Below are 18,192 nucleotides of genomic sequence, written 5' to 3' on the forward strand. Positions count from 1 at the left end.
GACAAGGCCTCGCAAAAAACTGAGGATGGAGCCAAACAACAGGAACTACCTACAACTGTCCAAAAAACAAGAGCGGAACAAACCAAGGAGACGGCGGGAGCGGAAACACAACCCACACAAGGCAGAGAAGCAGAGAAGGAAACCAAAACAGCAGGAGATAGAAAACACAAATAAGAGCAATAAGAAGAATAAAGTGGAATATTCTGGGAACTCCTCTACATCGTGTTGTTGTTGTTCAGCGGCAAACTCTGGTTTTTCTCTTTATGACAGCAGCTGCCTGAAGCGTTTGCAGACCCCCTCCATTTTTTTCCTTCCATCAGATTTTTTTTTTTTTTGTTCGTTTCTCCGTATCTTACAAAAACTGAACAGAGGATACAGGTGGTGTGTTGTAGCTGTACTGTAGCTCTGAGCCGACCGGACGGTTGATAGGCACAGAGTGGAGAGTTTTGGCTCGGAGCTTGCATGCTGGAGTCACGCTTTGAGAGGAAGAGGAGGAGGGGGAGGAGGAGGAGGAGGAGGAGGAAGAAGAGGAGGAGGAGGAGCAGGAGGAGGAGGAGGAGGAGGAGCAGGAGGAGGAAGAAGAGGAGGGGGAGGAGGAGGAGGAGGGGGAGGAGGAGGAGGAGTGGCTGTTTGGGATTTTCTCTGACAGCAGCTGCTGGACGCTGTGAGAACAGTCACATCATGAATGAGCTAAAATGTTAATGGAAACTGGTGAAGTTTGTTTTTCCTCATTGAGTCGCGTTGTGTTGTTGTGACATTAACTTTCTGATCAGATTTACATCTGTTCAAAGGCTCAATTTATTTCAGCAGCAGCTTTTCTACTGGTTCTACTGGTTCTACTGGTTCTAGGCTCTGACAGGATCAGTTGCTATGAGCAGACTAAATGTGGAGGAGTGACCCCAAACAGCACGAGGACGGGGGGGGGGGGGAGGAGGGGGGTAAGGAGCGTCTATTTCTTCTTGCTGAACAGACTGAAGCGTTTCTCCTTGTCCTTCTCTCGTTTTCCCGGGCTGGACTCGGCCGTCGCCGTGGCGACCGAGGCCGGCAGCGTCTGAGCGCGTGCGGCGGGGGCGGGCGTGCTATGGCTGCTGGGCGTGACCTCCGACCTTTCGCCCGCCACGGCGGCCGAGATGGCCAAGATCCACGAGTTCATCTCCTCCTGGAAGATGCAGAGAGGGAGGGAGAGAGAGAAGGAGGGAGGGAGAGAGGGAGGAGTTAGCTGAGCACACGCGCCCCTCCACCGTTAACACATTAATAAAGACTTAATAAAGCTGCTGGATTATTTCAGTATCATCTGATTACTGTCATATAACAACGATAATAATAATAATAATAATAATAATACGTTTTTTTGTTTTTAAACTTACGTCGTCTTTGGCTTGGAACAGATACTCGTTCCCGTCTGTAATCCTGTGGACGTTAAACAGTCAGTGAATATTCAGAGGACGGCTGCAGGTCAGAGCTCCACCACGTGTCCTCCTGATATTTAATACAATCAGAGTGTAAACGATAAAGATCCTGATTCTCACTTGAGCTTGAAGACGTGCTTCTTCTTCTTGTAGTCCAGCGCCACCTCGCAGACGGCGTCCTTCAGGCTGATGGGGATCTCGCTGTGGTAGGGAATTCCCTGCCCCGCGCTCTTCTGATCCTTGTAGAAGCCCATTTCCTGCTGGTTGATCACACAGTACACATTGTGCCACGACCTGCGGGGACACGGTGAGAGTCAGAGGTCACATCGTGCAAGGACCGCATCTCTGCTCGTGTTCAGGTGATCACCTGTCCACCTGAGGCAGCAAGAGCCCGGCTCAGAGGCCGATGCTCTGCAGTCGCAGGAGTCCTACCTGCTCGAAGCCTTCTTGTTGTGCCCCTCCCACTCGTGTTTGCGGTGCAGGAAGCCCTCCATCTGGGGCGTGGGAGCGTCCTGCTGGGTCTTGGCCGGCAGGGTCGCTGCCTGGCTGGCCTTGCCCTTGCGAGCGGCCCCGGGAGACCCCGCCGGGCTGGGCTCCGACACCCCGTTCACCACCTCGCCCCCGTCCACGTTGTCCTGGAAACAGAAGGAGAGTCAGAGGAGGCGGCGGAGGGAGGATCGGCCTCAGAAGCTGAATCAGAGTTATCAGAGCTGCATGCAGAGCTGAGCGGGATCACAGGCTGAACACTGACTAACACCTACAACTGCAACCTGAGTGAACGAGTGAACATGTGGCGGAGTGATGCTTTAAACCTGCTAAGTCCTTAATGACTGTCACACTCTGATCAACACGTTCATCCTGAATCTGATCAATAAAAGTGGAGGTGAATGAATAAAGTCTGAGCTCAGTGGGAGCTCAGCTTCAGAAGCAGCTGTCTCTGTAATATTAAATCATTCAGTTCACTGTAAGGATGCAGCGTTACAGGACGCTGGTGTGTGGCGCCCTCTCCTGCTTCCAGCCTCACAAGCTGCTCAATTCTACTCTGAGTGAAATCACACATTTCAGAAGTCTGAGGATTTCAGCCTGAACTGAACAGACGTGACAGACGTCCCAGAGATCTGCACCTGAAACCTTCCCATCAAACCACCGACATCAGCGCGTCACTGTGCAGGTTAACTGTGAGTCCAGTACTGATTAGAAAGACGTCAGCACAGCTGATCATGCAGATTGCAGGTTTTAGGACATGCACGTCAGATCACAACACCACTGCACACAGAGGGATGGACAGAGTGAAGAAGGACGAGGGGAGGGAGGAGCCAGCAGGGGGAAGAAGGGAAGGACAAGAAACACAAATCTCAAACAATTATCCACAAAATTGCTTGGAACTCATCATTATTGGAAGTGGGCGTCATTATCGGTGAGGGGAGAGTGCGATTGGCCGAGTATCAAAACAGATTTTATTTTTCCACACCACACCCACTCCAAGCGGATGCTTATTACCCTGTTACTGAGCTCTTCAGGGGCTGGACCAGTGGTGGAGGCTCTTTTTGAGAGCAGTTCAGAGGCTGGACCAATCCTGGGAGCTTTAACTGAAGGACTGCGACACCTGGTCCGATCCCAGGAGCTTTCATTGGAAGCTTTGAGCGTTCGACTAACCCTGAGAGCTTTTACTGAGAGACTGACAAAGGTTGCTCCCATGTTGAGTTTAACCCATTCAGAGTTTTTCTTTTTCAGAGGAAACGTGTTGAACACTGAAGCAGAGGTGTCTGTTACAGGTCGGACCAATCCTGGGAACTCTGGACAGGAAACAGTTCCACGAGCTGTGACTTAAAGCTCGCCGATCATTTTCATGCTCCTGAAAACTGTTGGAGGCTGTTTGGGTTTTACACTGTGTCTCTAGAAATAATGTGTTTATCTTTACCAAACAGTACAGACAGTACAGACCGTACAGACTGCAAACACAGCACAGACCGTACAGTCAGTACAGACCGTACAGACCGTACAGTCAGTACAGACAGAACAGACAGTACAGACAGTACAGACAGTACAGACCGTACACACAGTACAGACCGTACAGTCAGTACAGACAGAACAGACAGTACAGACAGTACAGACAGAACAGACCGTACAGACAGAACAGACAGTACAGTGCACCCTCCCTCATGTTCCAAAAACACTGGTGAAATAATGAAAATATCTTGTGACTCCAGAGCAGTTATTCAGTAAAGCGTTCCTAACCGTTCCTTTTCTGATGCACGTCAGTGAAACCAGCCTAAAATAAAATAAAACCTCAGGATGAAAACGGGTGAAGAGCATGAGATGAAGAAACATGAGACAGAAAATGCAACTGAAATCCTGATGATGACGACAGCATGCAACAAAACACATCAACACCAACGCTGTGTAGGCAGAGAAGTTACAACCGTACACGGATAATACACGGACGGGTCACAGAGCACGGATTGGTTCTGACGGTTTATTGGGAAATGTGTGTTAGTGAGGGAACGACTGAAGGAGCTGGATGAACATGCAACAGAAACCATGAAGACAACAGAGACTGACAACAATGATGATAAATATAATGAGGAGATGTGAGGGGTGCACACACACACACACACACACACACACACACACACACACACACACACACACACACACACACAGTGAGACATGTCTCAATGCTTATAAATAGATGGGGAAACAGTGGAATGAATTCATGTAAATGTAAAATGAGCTGAAGCAACAGTTTAAAGTTGGTTTGTTCACAGGACGCAGGTCGTATGTGTGGTGGAGAACATGGTGGCACACATACAGCACTGTCTGAGGAGCTATATGAGGATGGAGGACATGGGCTGTGGGATGTAGACACACCTGTTTTCATTTAACTACACTTCATTTAAAAAAAGCAAATCAAATATTATCGTATGATCTGAAAATCTATTTCTTCCCTGGAAACAATAAAGCCTTTAACTCTGAAATAAACTCTTTATTATACGTTATTTTATATTTAATATATAAAATACATAACGTGATTGGATTCATAGATCTGAAATGTTAAGTGCTGTTTTATTTTAAGACAGAGAATAATGATTAATATGAATATGAACCTACTGAAGATCATGTTCTCTTACAATGTTTTATTGATCGTTTTCTGATTGTTTGCATATTTTTACATATTTGTGCTTTTTCCCCTTTTTGCTTTATCACATTTTTCAATATGCTGATGATATCACGATTTATCTGAAGAAATATGATCTGAAATCACCGACTCTAAACCCCGATGCTGGACGGAGGGCTGTGCACTGAGGAAGACATTTAGTGGTTTTCTTCTCAGGCGTTCATGTTCCACAGGGTGAGTTTATAAATGATGACGTAAACTAGCAGAAACATTAACAGCTGAGGGGAGAGGACGACGGGGGAGTCGAGCTGAGAGAGACAGAGGGAAGAAGGAGGGAGGGGGAGGAGAGATGAGGGGAGGAATGGATAAAAACACTGGTGTGGCTTGTTTTAGTGTGTGTGTGTGTGTGTGTGTGTGTGTGTGTTTTGTCGTCCCACAGTCACACTCCCAGTCAAACCAGATGGGAAAAAAGCAAAAACACTTAAACGTTCTAAACCATTAACATGACTTTGTGTTTTGGTCGTTTCTGCTCTGTTTAGTTGCACAAGTACAATTATTTCTTCTTCTATTTCTAATTTCTTTCATTCAACAAATTAGGTACAAAAGGAATGTTAGGGAGGTTTAAATAAACATTCACTTGAGGAAGTTTATCTGAGGACAAACCTGATGATGGAATTATACAGTGACTCTGAAGTGAAATCAGTAAAACTACAGCTTAAATGTACAACTGAGTTTTTCATCATTAAAGGTTGTTGTGAAATGATTGGTGCTACACTGGTGATAACGATAAACTTAATGAGGCTGACTGAGTCTCTCACAGGAGCAAATTCTGACTACATTTCCCATCAGCCCTCTCTTTTGTTTAAAGCAGTTAAACTAAACCTCAAAACCAGGCGACCGTCGTCGTCAGTTACAGATAAAGTTACTACACTTATTAGATTATTATTATACTGAGAAACGATTAATCAGTGAGGATGAGGAGCAAACAATAAACGCTGAAGACGAGATAAATACAGGAGGAGTGTTGATGTGTAGATCCCAGTGTGTGATACAACACACCTGGTTAGAGTCTGTGATGTTCCTGTATGAGGTCAAAGGTTAATGTTTGGGGATGTGTATGATGTTTTGTGTGTGTGTGTGTGTCTGTGTGTGTGTGCGTGTCAGGGTGCGGCGGTGGCCCTGCGGCTCTGCAGGGTGCTGCTGTATTTCTGGTAGGCAGGTGAGCGGTAACTAACCCTGGGAGACTCCTGATCGGACGGCAGCCCGTTCTGAGACGCCGGCTCACCCTCCCTGCAAACACACACACACACACACAAAGAGTTAGACACAGTGTGGATTTGACTGAGGACGTGACAGTCAGTGGATCCCAGACCTGTGACGCTCAGGCTGAGGACACACATCACTGCAGAGCTCAGGATCTGATGCTGATTGATCGATTATTCTGATTCAGCTCGAGCTAAATTTCATGCAGAGGTCTCGACCTGGCCTGATGAGGTCACCGGCCTTCCTCTTCTACGCACCTGCTTCCTTTTTTTTTTTTTTACCTGCACTACAAAATCCATAAGAGCCTGTTCTCAGTGGAGGAAGTGACACTCGCATGTGACAGAACAGAAACTCAGAGCACACGTTCCTGATGCTCCGGTAAATTCTGTCCACAGCACAAAGATTCACCCACAAATTCAACTGAGAAGCCTCTGATGACTCGGCTGTTTGACTGACAGCATGAGCGCTGTGCATGAATGTCTGAATGAATCTGTGAATGAATGAATGTCTGAATGAATCTGTGAATGAATGAATGTCTGAGTGTAAAAGATCAAAAAGGGAAAAGTGATTTCACGTCTGTTATCAACATCAACTCGTCCAGCTGAGTCTCGACCAAACAGTTTCACCATGACGTCTGTTCACCAGCAGACGAATCAGCTGTCAATCTAAAGATCCACTAACACGCTGACTCACCTGTTCTGTGCCGCAGCGTCGGCAGGCTGAGCCTCAGTGGGCGGGGGTTGTCTCCTCCTCTCTTCTTCCTCTTGCCTTCTTCTCACTTCCAATAACTCCATCTGGAAGCACAAACGCAGCGTCACATCGTCACATCGTAGTCCTGAGACTTTATCCGCTCTCATGCAGCAGCAGCGTGTGTCTCACCGTGGTCAGCCTCTCCAGCGCGGCGAAGCGTTCCTCCCAGGTGGCGGCCGACTTCTCGAAGGCCTCGTGGCGTTTGATGAGTTTCTCCACCTCGTCCACGCTCTGCCCGATCTCCCTGCTGGACAGGTAGGGCTCCTGGCCCAGCAGCCACGCCTCAGCCACACCTGCGTCCCGGGAGAACTGGTGCACCTCCAGGACTGGACGGATGGACGGACACAGACACAAAGACACACACACACACACACACACAAATGCAGACGTGATATCAGATGTATTCAGCTTATTTTACTTCATTTGACTAAATGACTGAGAAACTGGATGAAATCATACCAAGTCTTAGCCACTCCCATCTGTCCTCCCACTTGTCAATCATGTCTTTCCTCTTGTCAGTCAACTGTAACAACTTTTCTTTAATCTGAGGAGAAAAAACATTGTACGAGAAAATTTTAATGTTAAGAAACGAGCAAATTTCAACCGTGTTCACCTGGTTTGGAGGCAGAATTAATACAAAGCTGCTTCACACTGTGAAAAACATCGTGATGATCTTCAGAAACTCAATGGATCTAAGTGGAAACAGCTCAGAGTGGATATCTGCCCACAGAGTGGCAGATATCCACTCTGAGCTGTGGAACATGAGTCTCCACCTCCTCTGAAGAGTAGTGCTTCCTGGCCAGCAGGGCTTTGCCCAGCTCGATGCAGGCTGTGAAGCTGTCGTTGCGGGCGTCGATCTCCGCCTTGATGCCCTGGTGGTTGTTCATCAGCAGCTCCACCGACGACACGTCCCTGAAAACAAGCGGTTTAATAAGAAGAAACTCTCATCCTCAGCTTCTTTAAAAAGAATAAGTTCTGCTTTTGTTTTCATCCACCTGTGTGTCAAACAGTTAAAGGCAAGAAGGTTCAGACTGTCGAGCTTCTACTGCCCCAAAACTAAGACAGAAACAAGGTGAGACGTGTCTCCTACCTGGGCTTCTCCTGGGCCTCGATCAGGCGGATGACGTCCTCCATCCACAGCATCAGGTCGCGCACCATGCTGAAGAAGCGGAACTTGTCTCCGGTGTCGACCAGCTTCACCCGCCGGCCCTCCACCGCCTCCAGCAGGTTCTTCCAGGCCTCCAGAACCTGAGGGGGACGAGACGACACACAGCAGGGTTCAGACCAGAGCGACCCGAGGCTGGGCTCCTCTAATGCAGCTTTCACAACTGTCTTACCCTCCTGAACAAAAGCTTTATTTTCATTTACTCAATCATGAGTCGGGCTGATCATTACTGATCTTGCAGCCTGAAAACAGCTGGATCCATCATGGAGGGGTGACTCTGATCAGCAGAGGGAGCCTGAGGGGCAGCAGCCACACAACGCTTTAACTTCTATATAAACTGCAAATGCACCATTACACTGTTCTCACTGTGTATCGGTGTGTGTCTGAGTGTTTCAGGCCGGGGACATAAATAAATGGGATAAAAGCAAATGAAAAACAGCGCAAACATCTGTGCAGACTGCAAATGCAAAAGCATCCACCACGCAGGGGGAGGGCAACATGGCAATATGATGTTAGCGAGGCAACATCACAGTAACACTGAGGAAACGCTCCCTAAACGTCTCTGGGCGTCTTTGCTCACGGTTTCTGTTTTAGTTCCTGAATTTATTACCTAACAGTAAACCATGAAATGCTGATGTGGAATTAAACCTGACGGAGGATTTCATCCTTACCATCAGTCCCCACCTCCATCTTTCAGAGGCTGTTGTTTGCTTGTGTCTCCACCTGCTCAGATCAATTGGTTGCTCACACACACACTCAGACTTTCCTAGACCTGCTGCCACCACGTGGACACTGTCCTGTCTCATGTCCTCTGTTGTTCAGATCCTCAGACAGGCCACTGGGATTTAACAGTAGCTGACGAACTGACTGAAGTTCAGGTCAGAAACGTTTTACCTGTGAGTCCGTCGCTGTCCAGCGTCTGTGGATCCACTCAGCACTGTTCTCAGTCCATCATCAACACTATCAGGCACATTTTAGTGGCAGCTTGACAAAGAGTTAGCTCACACAGCCTGAGCTAACTGTCAGCAAGCTAAATACCCAGCAGCCATGCTAATACGTTAGCAAACTAACGCTAGCTTCTACTGGTTAAGGGAGCTAGTGAGGCTAACGACCAGACAGTGGTGATTAGTTGCCGACACTACGATTAGCAAGCTACAAGCCATTTTCTAACAACCAATCAGACGGCTCGGAGCTGAACTGATCAGTTTCCTGTCAGAGACTATACATGAACCAAGCCCGATCAATTCTGTCCCAATACCAGCAGATCTTTCAGCTCCACCATGACTCAGCTGAACCCAGACTCAGCTGAAGCCCGACTCAGCTGAAGCCCGACTCAGCTGCACCCCGACTCAGCTGAACCTGACTCAGCTGAAGCCCGACTCAGCTGAACCTCGACTCAGCTGAACCTGACTCAGCTGCTCATGGCGTCTTCAGCGGCGGAAACACTGAGACGCAGCTGAAGCTCAGCAGCCTGTGCTTTGTCTAACTTCACACATCAGAGTTCATGTTCTAAGATTGTACCGATCTTAGAACCTCCTCTGACCGAGCTCAGTTCTCCTGTTTCAGGGCTGTGACTGACGAGCTGCACAGAGGAAAGTTCACCATGGTTCTACGACATTTTCCCGCCACAGAAGCAGCACAAGCCACAGTCTGAGCTTCACCAGGCGGAGCTGCAGTCACAGGTTTGGTTCGGTCTAACGAGGCGGGTGACACTTCGACATTTAAACGATCTGAAAACCAGAACATCCACACGATTTGAACAGAACCTTTCACGCCCTCAGACCCGTCTGACACGGAGACACTGTTCACAGAGGATGGACACATGGCTGCAGAGGACGGGAAGCAGTGATACTGCGGCAGCTAACAAGCCACTACATTTAAGCAAATGCGAACAAAAACATTCGATTGCACCATGAAATATTAAAAATGCGTCTTCGATTGATTTGAGAAAAGATCTAGAGCTAAATTTTCAGTTTTCATCTTCACCAACTGATCAGACCCAAACTGTATTTGCAAACTACTGGTAGCGCTTGTTTTAACCTCCTCAGAGGCCCAGGCGGGTGGAGCTGACAGCTCAGTGGTACTCATGCAGCATCAGTAAAGTCAATCAGAGACACTGAGTTAGTTTTCAGTTCAGATCCACCCACACAGCTTCTAATAAAGATCACAAACACAAACCCTGCAAGTATTTGCAAATGACCAGGTCTGTGACTAACACTGGGCTGAAACTAAGCTGCATGGAAATGACTAAAATGTCACTAATCACTATTAATCAACATTTTAGTCAAACTATTAAAACAAAGTCTAAAACTGCAGCCAAAACAAAGACTGATGCAAAGCCAATGTTTTTGGTAAACGGAGTCTCACCTCTCCCTTTCTCTTCTGGGTGGACAGAGGGGATATGCAGGGAAATGGACATACAGGGAATGGTCAAAACACAGTGCCATCAAAAACACTCAGTGCTTATCATGATCAACAGTCCACTCCGATCATCAGGACGCCAACAGCTCTGGCACGCCACCGTGGCACTGGAGGGAAATTCCACTTCAACCTAAGGCTGTTGAGTTGAGTTCTGTGTTTGCAGAATCATTTTTACTGAGGCTGGAGACACTTTTCAAAAACGTATGAAATAAAAGCAGAAGTTTGGTTTGAGAACGTCAGGTTTTCAGAGCTGGTCCCAGTGTTTTCGCTCTGATGTAACTCGGTTATCAGCCTGAGTAAACCTGAGTTCTGACCCCCTCCCCCCGCCCCCCCCCTCAGGTGTGTTCAGACTCAACTGCAAGTGAACTTTGACCTTAAGTTATTTGCTGAAGTGTAGATTGATAAAGACAAAGTTTTCTCTCTTGAGCTCAGTGCTGCTGGAGTAAAACGTCTCATCGGATGGACAGACTCAGCTAAATCCTTTTCTCCACCGTGTTAATTCACCGCAGATCCTACCTGTGTGTGAGATGGTGCAGCTGTGAGGTAAACAGTTATCTGTAACCTGGTTACTGACTTTTACCAACAAATCAAATTCACATACAACAATTTCACTGAGAAAAATCGCTGCAAATAAAACTGTATCCTGATGTTTAGAGGAGTTTTTAAGGATGAGTAGGGAAGTGTGTAGTTATACTGAGATCCCAGTGTGTTCCTAAGGATCAACAGTAAAGTTTCCTCTGCGTACACAACCAGTGTGAGCAGACTCTCTCATGGTGTTTCCTTTATTTTGACCAGTCCCTGTAACATTTCATTCTGTTCTTTTATCAACCTCCGGCTTCTTTTCGGTGACTGGTGTCTATGTAAAGGAGCTTGTGTGTTTGTGTTGATGTTGTGTTGAACACAAGCTTATGATTCGTCTTATTCAACATTATTCTCTCTCTATTTGACGTCTTACAGTTGTTTTTTCTTTCAGGAGCAGAACAGTGCAGTTAGTGCAGCAGCAGTGCAGCATGCATGAGGCAAAGGCCTTTTACAGTACCATCAATACTGGGTCCAGTTCAATCAGTAAGAGAAGGAGGTTTTCATCTGTGTTTACATGTAAGCAGAGCACAGACACTGTGTGTGTATATGTATGTTATTAACGTGTTGTTGTTCTATCTGTGGTGCAGCAGCCGCTTCTCTCAGATCCACTGACTGGATTCAAAGTAAACTGAGCCCAGTCCTGATGTGGTTTATGTGTCGGTGCCTGACTCTGGAGCTCACCTCTCCTTCTCTCTTCTGAATGTCGTCAGCTTTGTCTCCAGCGTAAGCCGACTGCAGGCGAACGGCGTCCTCCTGAAGCTGCCGCACCTGAACGAGGAGCAGGGGGAGAAGGTTCAAACACTGAAGCTAGCTGACCAATAACAGCACTGAGGCTCTCTGCTTCTTTGCTTTCAGCTTTTATGAGTTGAAATTCTAACTGAAACCAACTGAACGTGTTCCAGGTTGTTCTCGTCCACGCGTGGTGCCTGTACCTGTGTTCCCAGAGCCTGAATGTCGTGTTCGAAGGTGGTGTGCATCCTCTGCAGGGTCTCCACTGTGTTCTGGTCCCGGCCCAGCTCCTCAGGAAGCTTCTTGTGTTTGTCCAGGATGCGGTTGAGGATCTCCTTGGCGTCGTGGTAGAACTTGTGGAGCTCGTAGGAGGCCGCGAGGATCTGCGTCCGGGTGTCGATGAGCTCCAGCAGGTCGGCCCAGGCCTCGTTCAGGCCGTCCTTCCACTCTGCGATGGTGGCGGCGTCGCCGTGGCCGCTGTTGATCAGCTCGTCCGCCAGGCGGTTGACGGCATCCACGCGCTCCTGGCCAATGTTCCCGGTGTCACGGGCAAATTCTCTGAAACGCTCCTGCAGCATCTGATGGAGGAAGGAAAAAGGTTCCAGTGTGTTCGAGATACCGAGCTACGACATCTTCAATAAATAAATAACTATATGACAATATTAACAATAGGAACATGCTGAAAAAAGATGCCGGAGCATATGAACAAAACTGGTTCTGAATAAAAACTTAAAACTACAGAGCAGAAAACTGATGCATTTATACTAAACCAGCTCAGAAACGCTTTGATTTTAACCCACAGATAGAAAATATTAATATAGTTTCGGACGATGTTCAGTTAATTTGTACAAAATTATTAATTGAAGAGCAAAGATTAGAAACAGAGACGGCATTAGCTGGATCTTACTGGGATCCATGAAAGATGAAAATCATAAAACGTTGACTGTAAATTACAGAAGTTTAAGCAGAGGTTTCAAAGATGGTACAGACTGAGCCAGCTCACGACACGACAACACGCCAGTTCATATTCAGCTCTGATCATGCAGAATGAAAAGCTGCTGATAGTGAAACCGTGCTGTACTGACAGTGACGTGTTCGTAGTCCTGTCCCAGCTCGTGGGATCCGGCCACCACCTCCCTCTCCGCGATCCACTGCTCCAGGTCGTCCACCTCCCTGTTGAGCTGGAAGAGACGGAAACGCTCGTCCAGCTTCCCCCGACGCTCCTCCGCCAAATCCTTCAGGCCGGCGTACAGCTTATCCACCTGAGACTGACGCATCCCGATTCTCTCGCTGCGGAAAGAGGAGGAGAGAAATTCATCCTGCACATTTAAAGACGCTTTACATTTAAAGATGAAAACCTGACCTTTGACCTCTGATGCCCCCTCACCTGTCGGGGTGTCCGGCAGCCACCAGGCCCCGGCTGGTGCTGGAAAGCTGGTGGACGGTGTCGGCATAATCCTCCACCGCCTGCTCCAGGATCTGATGCTTCTTCAGCATGGCCACCGAACTCTGCTCGTCCTGAGAGACACACACACATTTCTCTCCCTTCATTTCTTTTTCCTCTTTACGTTCTGCTAAAGCAAAAGTTAATATCTTAATTTCTTTGCCAAGACAAATTGACAGAGAAAGGAGGAAACGAGAAGAGAGAAAAAACCCTGGAGGAAACGACAGAAAAACAGAAAGAAGAAATAAAAGAACGTGTGCAGAAGGACTAAGAGAAAGACGTGATGGATGAAAGAGTATAAGGAGAGACAAAATCAGAGGACAGAAACGAGTAAGACACAGAGAGACAAACAGAATCACTCAGAAACTGAGTATCTGACATTTCATACTCACAATCAGTGTCGAGAAAGTCTCAGGAAATATTTCCTCTCAAAACACAAACTCAAAACTGGACTTAACCTGTAAACTCAACTGCTCAGTCACACACCTGAGCAGGTGAACACGCTCAGGTCTACAGAGCTTACAGCTGCCGAACACTCAGAGTCCCACCGAAAAACCCAAACTACAAAACAAACAGAGAATTTACGGTAACTGAACCCACGTCTTGTTTTCAGCTCACAGAGTAAAGAAATACGTCACATAAGAAAGGACTGAATGTGCACTGACCAGAGGAGACGCAGCAGAACGAGCAGACACTCAAACACCAACTAACCACACTGAGAGAAAACTGAGGAACTGGCAGGTGAAGTAAAACTCAAACACAGGAACAGGAAGTGTTCGACCCAGAGACCAGACACTCGGACCAACATGATCCTGATCACTGATGAGAAACACTTCCCACAGCGTTCTGCTTCTGTTTCCATTAATCAGCCTGAAGGCTGTTCCACTGCTTTAGCCTCTGTCTGACCGGGTCACAGACGTGTTCGGGTCAAACCAAAGAATTTCATCAGATGGAAATATTCTGTCATTGTATAAACATCAACCCAAAATTCAGCCTGAAAATCTTTTTTTTAAATGAAGAATTTAAAACAAAGTTAAATGAGTTTGAAAAAAGTTTGGTTCCTCAGCTGGAGTTTGTAAAAACTGACCACATCGTCTGATCAGGAAACAAGGAAACTGAAAGTTTACTTCACTGGATTCACTTTCATTCTGTGAACATGGTGTGAATGCTAACACGATTACAAGCCAGTGTGCTAACATTAGCATGTTAAGAGTACTACTAGATGAATGAATGAAAACATCAGCCAGAGCTAACACGACCTCCTGAAGCTGCTGCTCACACACGGCTCTTCACCCCTGTGATATTCAGTTCGTCTCAGGTCCTCTGCTCTGACCCGAGACGTTCATGTCTTTTCTATCTTTTTATTTTTTAAATTAATCTTCTGTCGTTTTCTGTTTTCCGGTGGTTCTGTGTCCACTCCAAAATGTGTCTTGGTGGGGCTGTAGGGGCTCTGTACTGTTCTGTATATTAACTACCCCCCTCCCCATCCTGACCCACGACCCCTCCCTCACCTTGGCCTTCTCCTCTGACATCATGTAGAGCTCCTGTTCGCTCATCCAGGCCTCGGCCTCTGCGGCGTCGAAGTAGTACTGCTGGGCCTCGTGGGCCTCGCTGAGGCGGGAGTGACGATTCTCCGTCTCCTTCTTGATCTGTTCCCATAGCGACTGGAGCTCGGCGAGGCGCTGGCGAATCAGCTCGGCCGTCGGGCTGTCCTCCCTCAGGATGTGCTGGCTGCGCTCGAAGATGTCGTCGTAGCGAGGCTGGTGGCCCTGGATCTCCTTCTGCAGGGTCTGTGAGGGTCGAAGGTCACAGGGAAAAGTGAAGGTTAGTAAATTTAGATGCTTCTTCTTTCCTTCCCTCCTTCAATATCATGTGTCATGATTCCATTTCCTCCCTCCTTTATCTTCAGATTTAAACACATAATCTGTTGAGTCTTTTAGGTTAAAACATCAAACGTGGATTCAAACAGCGAGAAGAGTTTGAGCAGATGAACTGTGACGGAGGATCCTGATACAAAGGGAAACCTGGTGTTCAAACGTTCTGGATGTTCTGCAGGTGATTGTGTCCTGTGCTCTCACAGAACCAGGTGTGTTTGTGTACCTGGTTCTTCTTGATGAGCAGCTGTACAGTCTGCAGGTTGTGTCCGTGGTCGGTCGACGTGGCCAAAGGCATCCTCTCCTCAACCCAGAGCTGGAGACACACACACACAGACACAGACACACACACACACACCTGCTGTTACAGGTACTCCTGACACTAACCCTGCAGTTATACCTGCTGCAGTCACTGTGTTACTTTCACTGCTGCCAGCTCTGTGGTGACTCTGCTGTAACCCCTCCCCTCTGTACCACGGCACTTCCCCTGACAACAGCTCCAATTTTGGTTCCTTTTCCTCTCACGTTTTTTAATAAATGAGTTATTTCTGTGAAACATGCAGAGGATCTACAGGCTCATGTTTCATTTCAGTCTACAGTAAAATACATTTCACTTCCTGCTCTGTGTCTCTCCCCGTCCAGGGTCTGACGCTCTACTCACGATCTCGTCCTCCACGTCCCTGTTGAACTGGTGGATCTCCCGGGAGGCCATGAGGTTGTCTCGTCTCTTCTTCAGCGGTGCCTGGAGGGACTGGAACTTGGTCTCCACGCTGATCCTCTGACCGTCCACTTCCTCCGAGCCTTTCCCCTCCTGACTGAGAGCCTGTGACTGGCTCTGCAGCTCCTCCACCTCCTTCTGACGCACCTCCACCTGGCTCTCCAGGATCTGCAGGAGGACAGGTCCCGGTCAGACAGAGGAAACTACACAAGCACCGACATTTTTTCTTAAAAGATGCAAAATGATGGAAAAGATGGAAAAAAATAGCAGGAATTCATATAAAATAAAAGAATAAAAATAACTACAACAAATAAAAGAACCACTTTAAATAACATTAAATGTCATATGAGTGAAATGAAATACAGAGCTTTCAACCACATCTCATAGTCTTCCTCAGTAGATGGAGTTTACTCAGTTGTCAGCTATCAGCCAAGCCATCACCATGACAACGGAACAAACGCCATCTGCTGGGTAAGGTCCGGTCGGGCCAGGTCGTCATTGTCAGTGAGAATTGGTTCTTAATTGACTTACCTGGTTAAAACAAGGGTAAATAAATAACAACCATCAGATTCAGATTTAGTTAATGATTCAAAATGAATGAAAATTAAAAATGAATGAAAAAAGAAATTGAAGAAGTGTCTACAAAAATATCATGAGGAGAAGAAAGTAAAGAGAAAAATGTACTTAAAAATCCAGTGATAAAAAATAAATGAAAATAACTAAAGAATAAAAAAAACCTGCACTGAAGCAAAGTTCAATGAATTAAATAAAATCGAATTAAAGAATCACAGGTTTGGCCTCCACAAGAAAAAAGAAAGAGATAAAGATAAAAAGTCGTTCACAGGACTCAAGGTTCAAATCTGTTAATCTACAAAAGACACTCAAAAATATCTAAAAAAACAACTGGTCTAAAATAAGAATCAAGAGATGCTCGTCTCCAGCAGCCAGAAACAAACGTCTGAACAGGAGAGAAGAAAAAAAGGAAAAGAAAAACAAACAGGTTGAGTCTGGATTAAAGTCAGAGCAGAGGAAGGAGAGGAATCGTTCCTCTGTCTCTGTTTAACACATCAAACACCCTGCTAATGATCCCCCTCTGATACTTCATCACTCGCTCTCTCTCCCACACACACACACACACACACACACACGCACGCACGCACACGCACACACACACACACACACACACACACGCACGTACGCACACGCACACACACGGGAAATTACAGCTCAGATCTGCAGAAGACAGATGATGCGAGAAGCTGCTTTAATAGACTGAAAATACCAGCGTCATTTTTCAGACTGTCCAGTTCTGTCTCTGGTACCGGTGGACACACACACACACACACACACACACACACACACACACACACACACACACTTCTCAGACCCAGCGTTGGCTCATGACACATCAAATGAAAGATTATGTAACTGCTGTGTGTGCACAGCTGAGACTTTGGATATGAATGTGTGTGTGTGTGTGTGTGTGTGTGTGTGTGTGTGTGTGTGTGTGAGTGTGTGTGTGTGAGTGTGTGTGTGAGTGTGTGTGAGTGTGTGTGTGTGTGTGTGTGTGTGTGTGTGTGTGTGTGTGTGTGTGTGTGTGTGTGTGTGTGTGTGAGTGTGTGTGTGAGTGTGTGTGAGTGTGTGTGTGTGTGTGTGTGTGTGTGTGTGTGTGTGTGTGTGTGTGTGTGTGAGTGTGTGTGTGAGTGTGTGTGTGTGTGTGTGTGTGAGTGTGTGTGTGTGTGGATGAATTATGTAAAGGCAGGTTTGACTGAACAGACTCGTTCTCAGGAATTTAAAAGCTTTGGATCAAAAACATTAATAATCTGACATTTCTCTGCATTGTTTGCAGAAAACTTTCAACGTGTCCATTTCCACATAAAATAATTCAAACTAGAACCACAACTATGCACCGTGGTAAAATCAAATAATAAGCAGCAAAGCGTAAGTTTCATTTCTGAAGCTTGTTCAGAGGAGCTGCCTGACAGACTGAATTCTGGGTAAAAACAACGCTTTGACTGCAGTAAGAGCCACGCTAACAGCTGAGGCTGCACGTAGGCTCAACAGAGCTCTGAGATACATGCTAACATTAGCATGCTAACATGTTCACAATGACAATGCTAACATACCGTTGATTAGCAGGTATACCACCTTAGTTTGGTGTGTTAGCATGCTAACATTTTAGCAGTGAACATAAAGTAAAGCTGAGGCTGATGTGAATCTTTTTAGCATTAAACTAAAATTTTCCAGCTGAAGTTGTTTGTGATGGGACCAGAAAAGATCAGATTTCATTCTGAGGCCTTCAGTGACCGTCAGCTGCTCATCTCTTCAGAGTGAGGACTGTGGGTTTTGTCCTCTGTCAGTCCTGTACAGTCAGACTGGAGGAGCCATCGGGCCTGTGAGGGCTGTATTAACACAGACCTGAGAGGTTGTGACACTGTCCTTTAAAGGATCATGAGCCAAAACATTTGGGAATCACAGGATAAAGAAACTGAAACGAAAACAGCTAAAGAAATTTTTTTTTTATCTGTGTGATGTAAATAAAGGAGAAGGAACAAAAACAGGATACAATTTTTTTTTTACTGTAAAAGTTAAGTTCCCTTTGAGGGTTTTGTTTGTCGGCTCCACTCTCAGCCTGAGTAGAACAGAAACTGTGCTGTCAAACTGAAAGGCTTCAGAGGAAACTTACAGTTTGCCTCCCCCCTACTCCCCCCAGCTCCTC

At 46.6% G+C, this 18,192-nt stretch overlaps 1 protein-coding gene across 2 annotated transcripts in view; it reads right to left on the reverse strand.

The window, feature by feature from the left end:
- Positions 1 to 273: 273 nt before the first annotated feature.
- Positions 274 to 18,192, reverse strand: part of LOC121189244 (spectrin beta chain, non-erythrocytic 1) — an 87,424-nt gene continuing 69,505 nt past the window's right edge. For both annotated transcript variants that reach the window (XM_041049178.1, XM_041049177.1), the window contains 17 exons: positions 15,417 to 15,641; positions 14,982 to 15,071; positions 14,393 to 14,671; positions 12,825 to 12,955; positions 12,523 to 12,727; positions 11,641 to 12,015; positions 11,390 to 11,476; positions 7,631 to 7,788; positions 7,314 to 7,452; positions 7,000 to 7,084; positions 6,670 to 6,866; positions 6,484 to 6,584; positions 5,763 to 5,817; positions 1,842 to 2,044; positions 1,530 to 1,703; positions 1,368 to 1,410; positions 274 to 1,159 (listed from right to left, as the gene is read on the reverse strand). In XM_041049178.1, coding sequence (XP_040905112.1) covers positions 950 to 1,159; positions 1,368 to 1,410; positions 1,530 to 1,703; positions 1,842 to 2,044; positions 5,763 to 5,817; positions 6,484 to 6,584; positions 6,670 to 6,866; positions 7,000 to 7,084; positions 7,314 to 7,452; positions 7,631 to 7,788; positions 11,390 to 11,476; positions 11,641 to 12,015; positions 12,523 to 12,727; positions 12,825 to 12,955; positions 14,393 to 14,671; positions 14,982 to 15,071; positions 15,417 to 15,641 — 2,757 coding nt within the window. In that variant the 3' untranslated portion in view covers positions 274 to 949. The remainder of the gene's footprint in view (positions 1,160 to 1,367; positions 1,411 to 1,529; positions 1,704 to 1,841; positions 2,045 to 5,762; positions 5,818 to 6,483; positions 6,585 to 6,669; positions 6,867 to 6,999; positions 7,085 to 7,313; positions 7,453 to 7,630; positions 7,789 to 11,389; positions 11,477 to 11,640; positions 12,016 to 12,522; positions 12,728 to 12,824; positions 12,956 to 14,392; positions 14,672 to 14,981; positions 15,072 to 15,416; positions 15,642 to 18,192) is intronic.

The sequence above is a fragment of the Toxotes jaculatrix genome, chromosome 11 (genome assembly GCF_017976425.1).
Source record: "Toxotes jaculatrix isolate fToxJac2 chromosome 11, fToxJac2.pri, whole genome shotgun sequence".
NCBI lineage: Eukaryota > Metazoa > Chordata > Actinopteri > Toxotidae > Toxotes > Toxotes jaculatrix.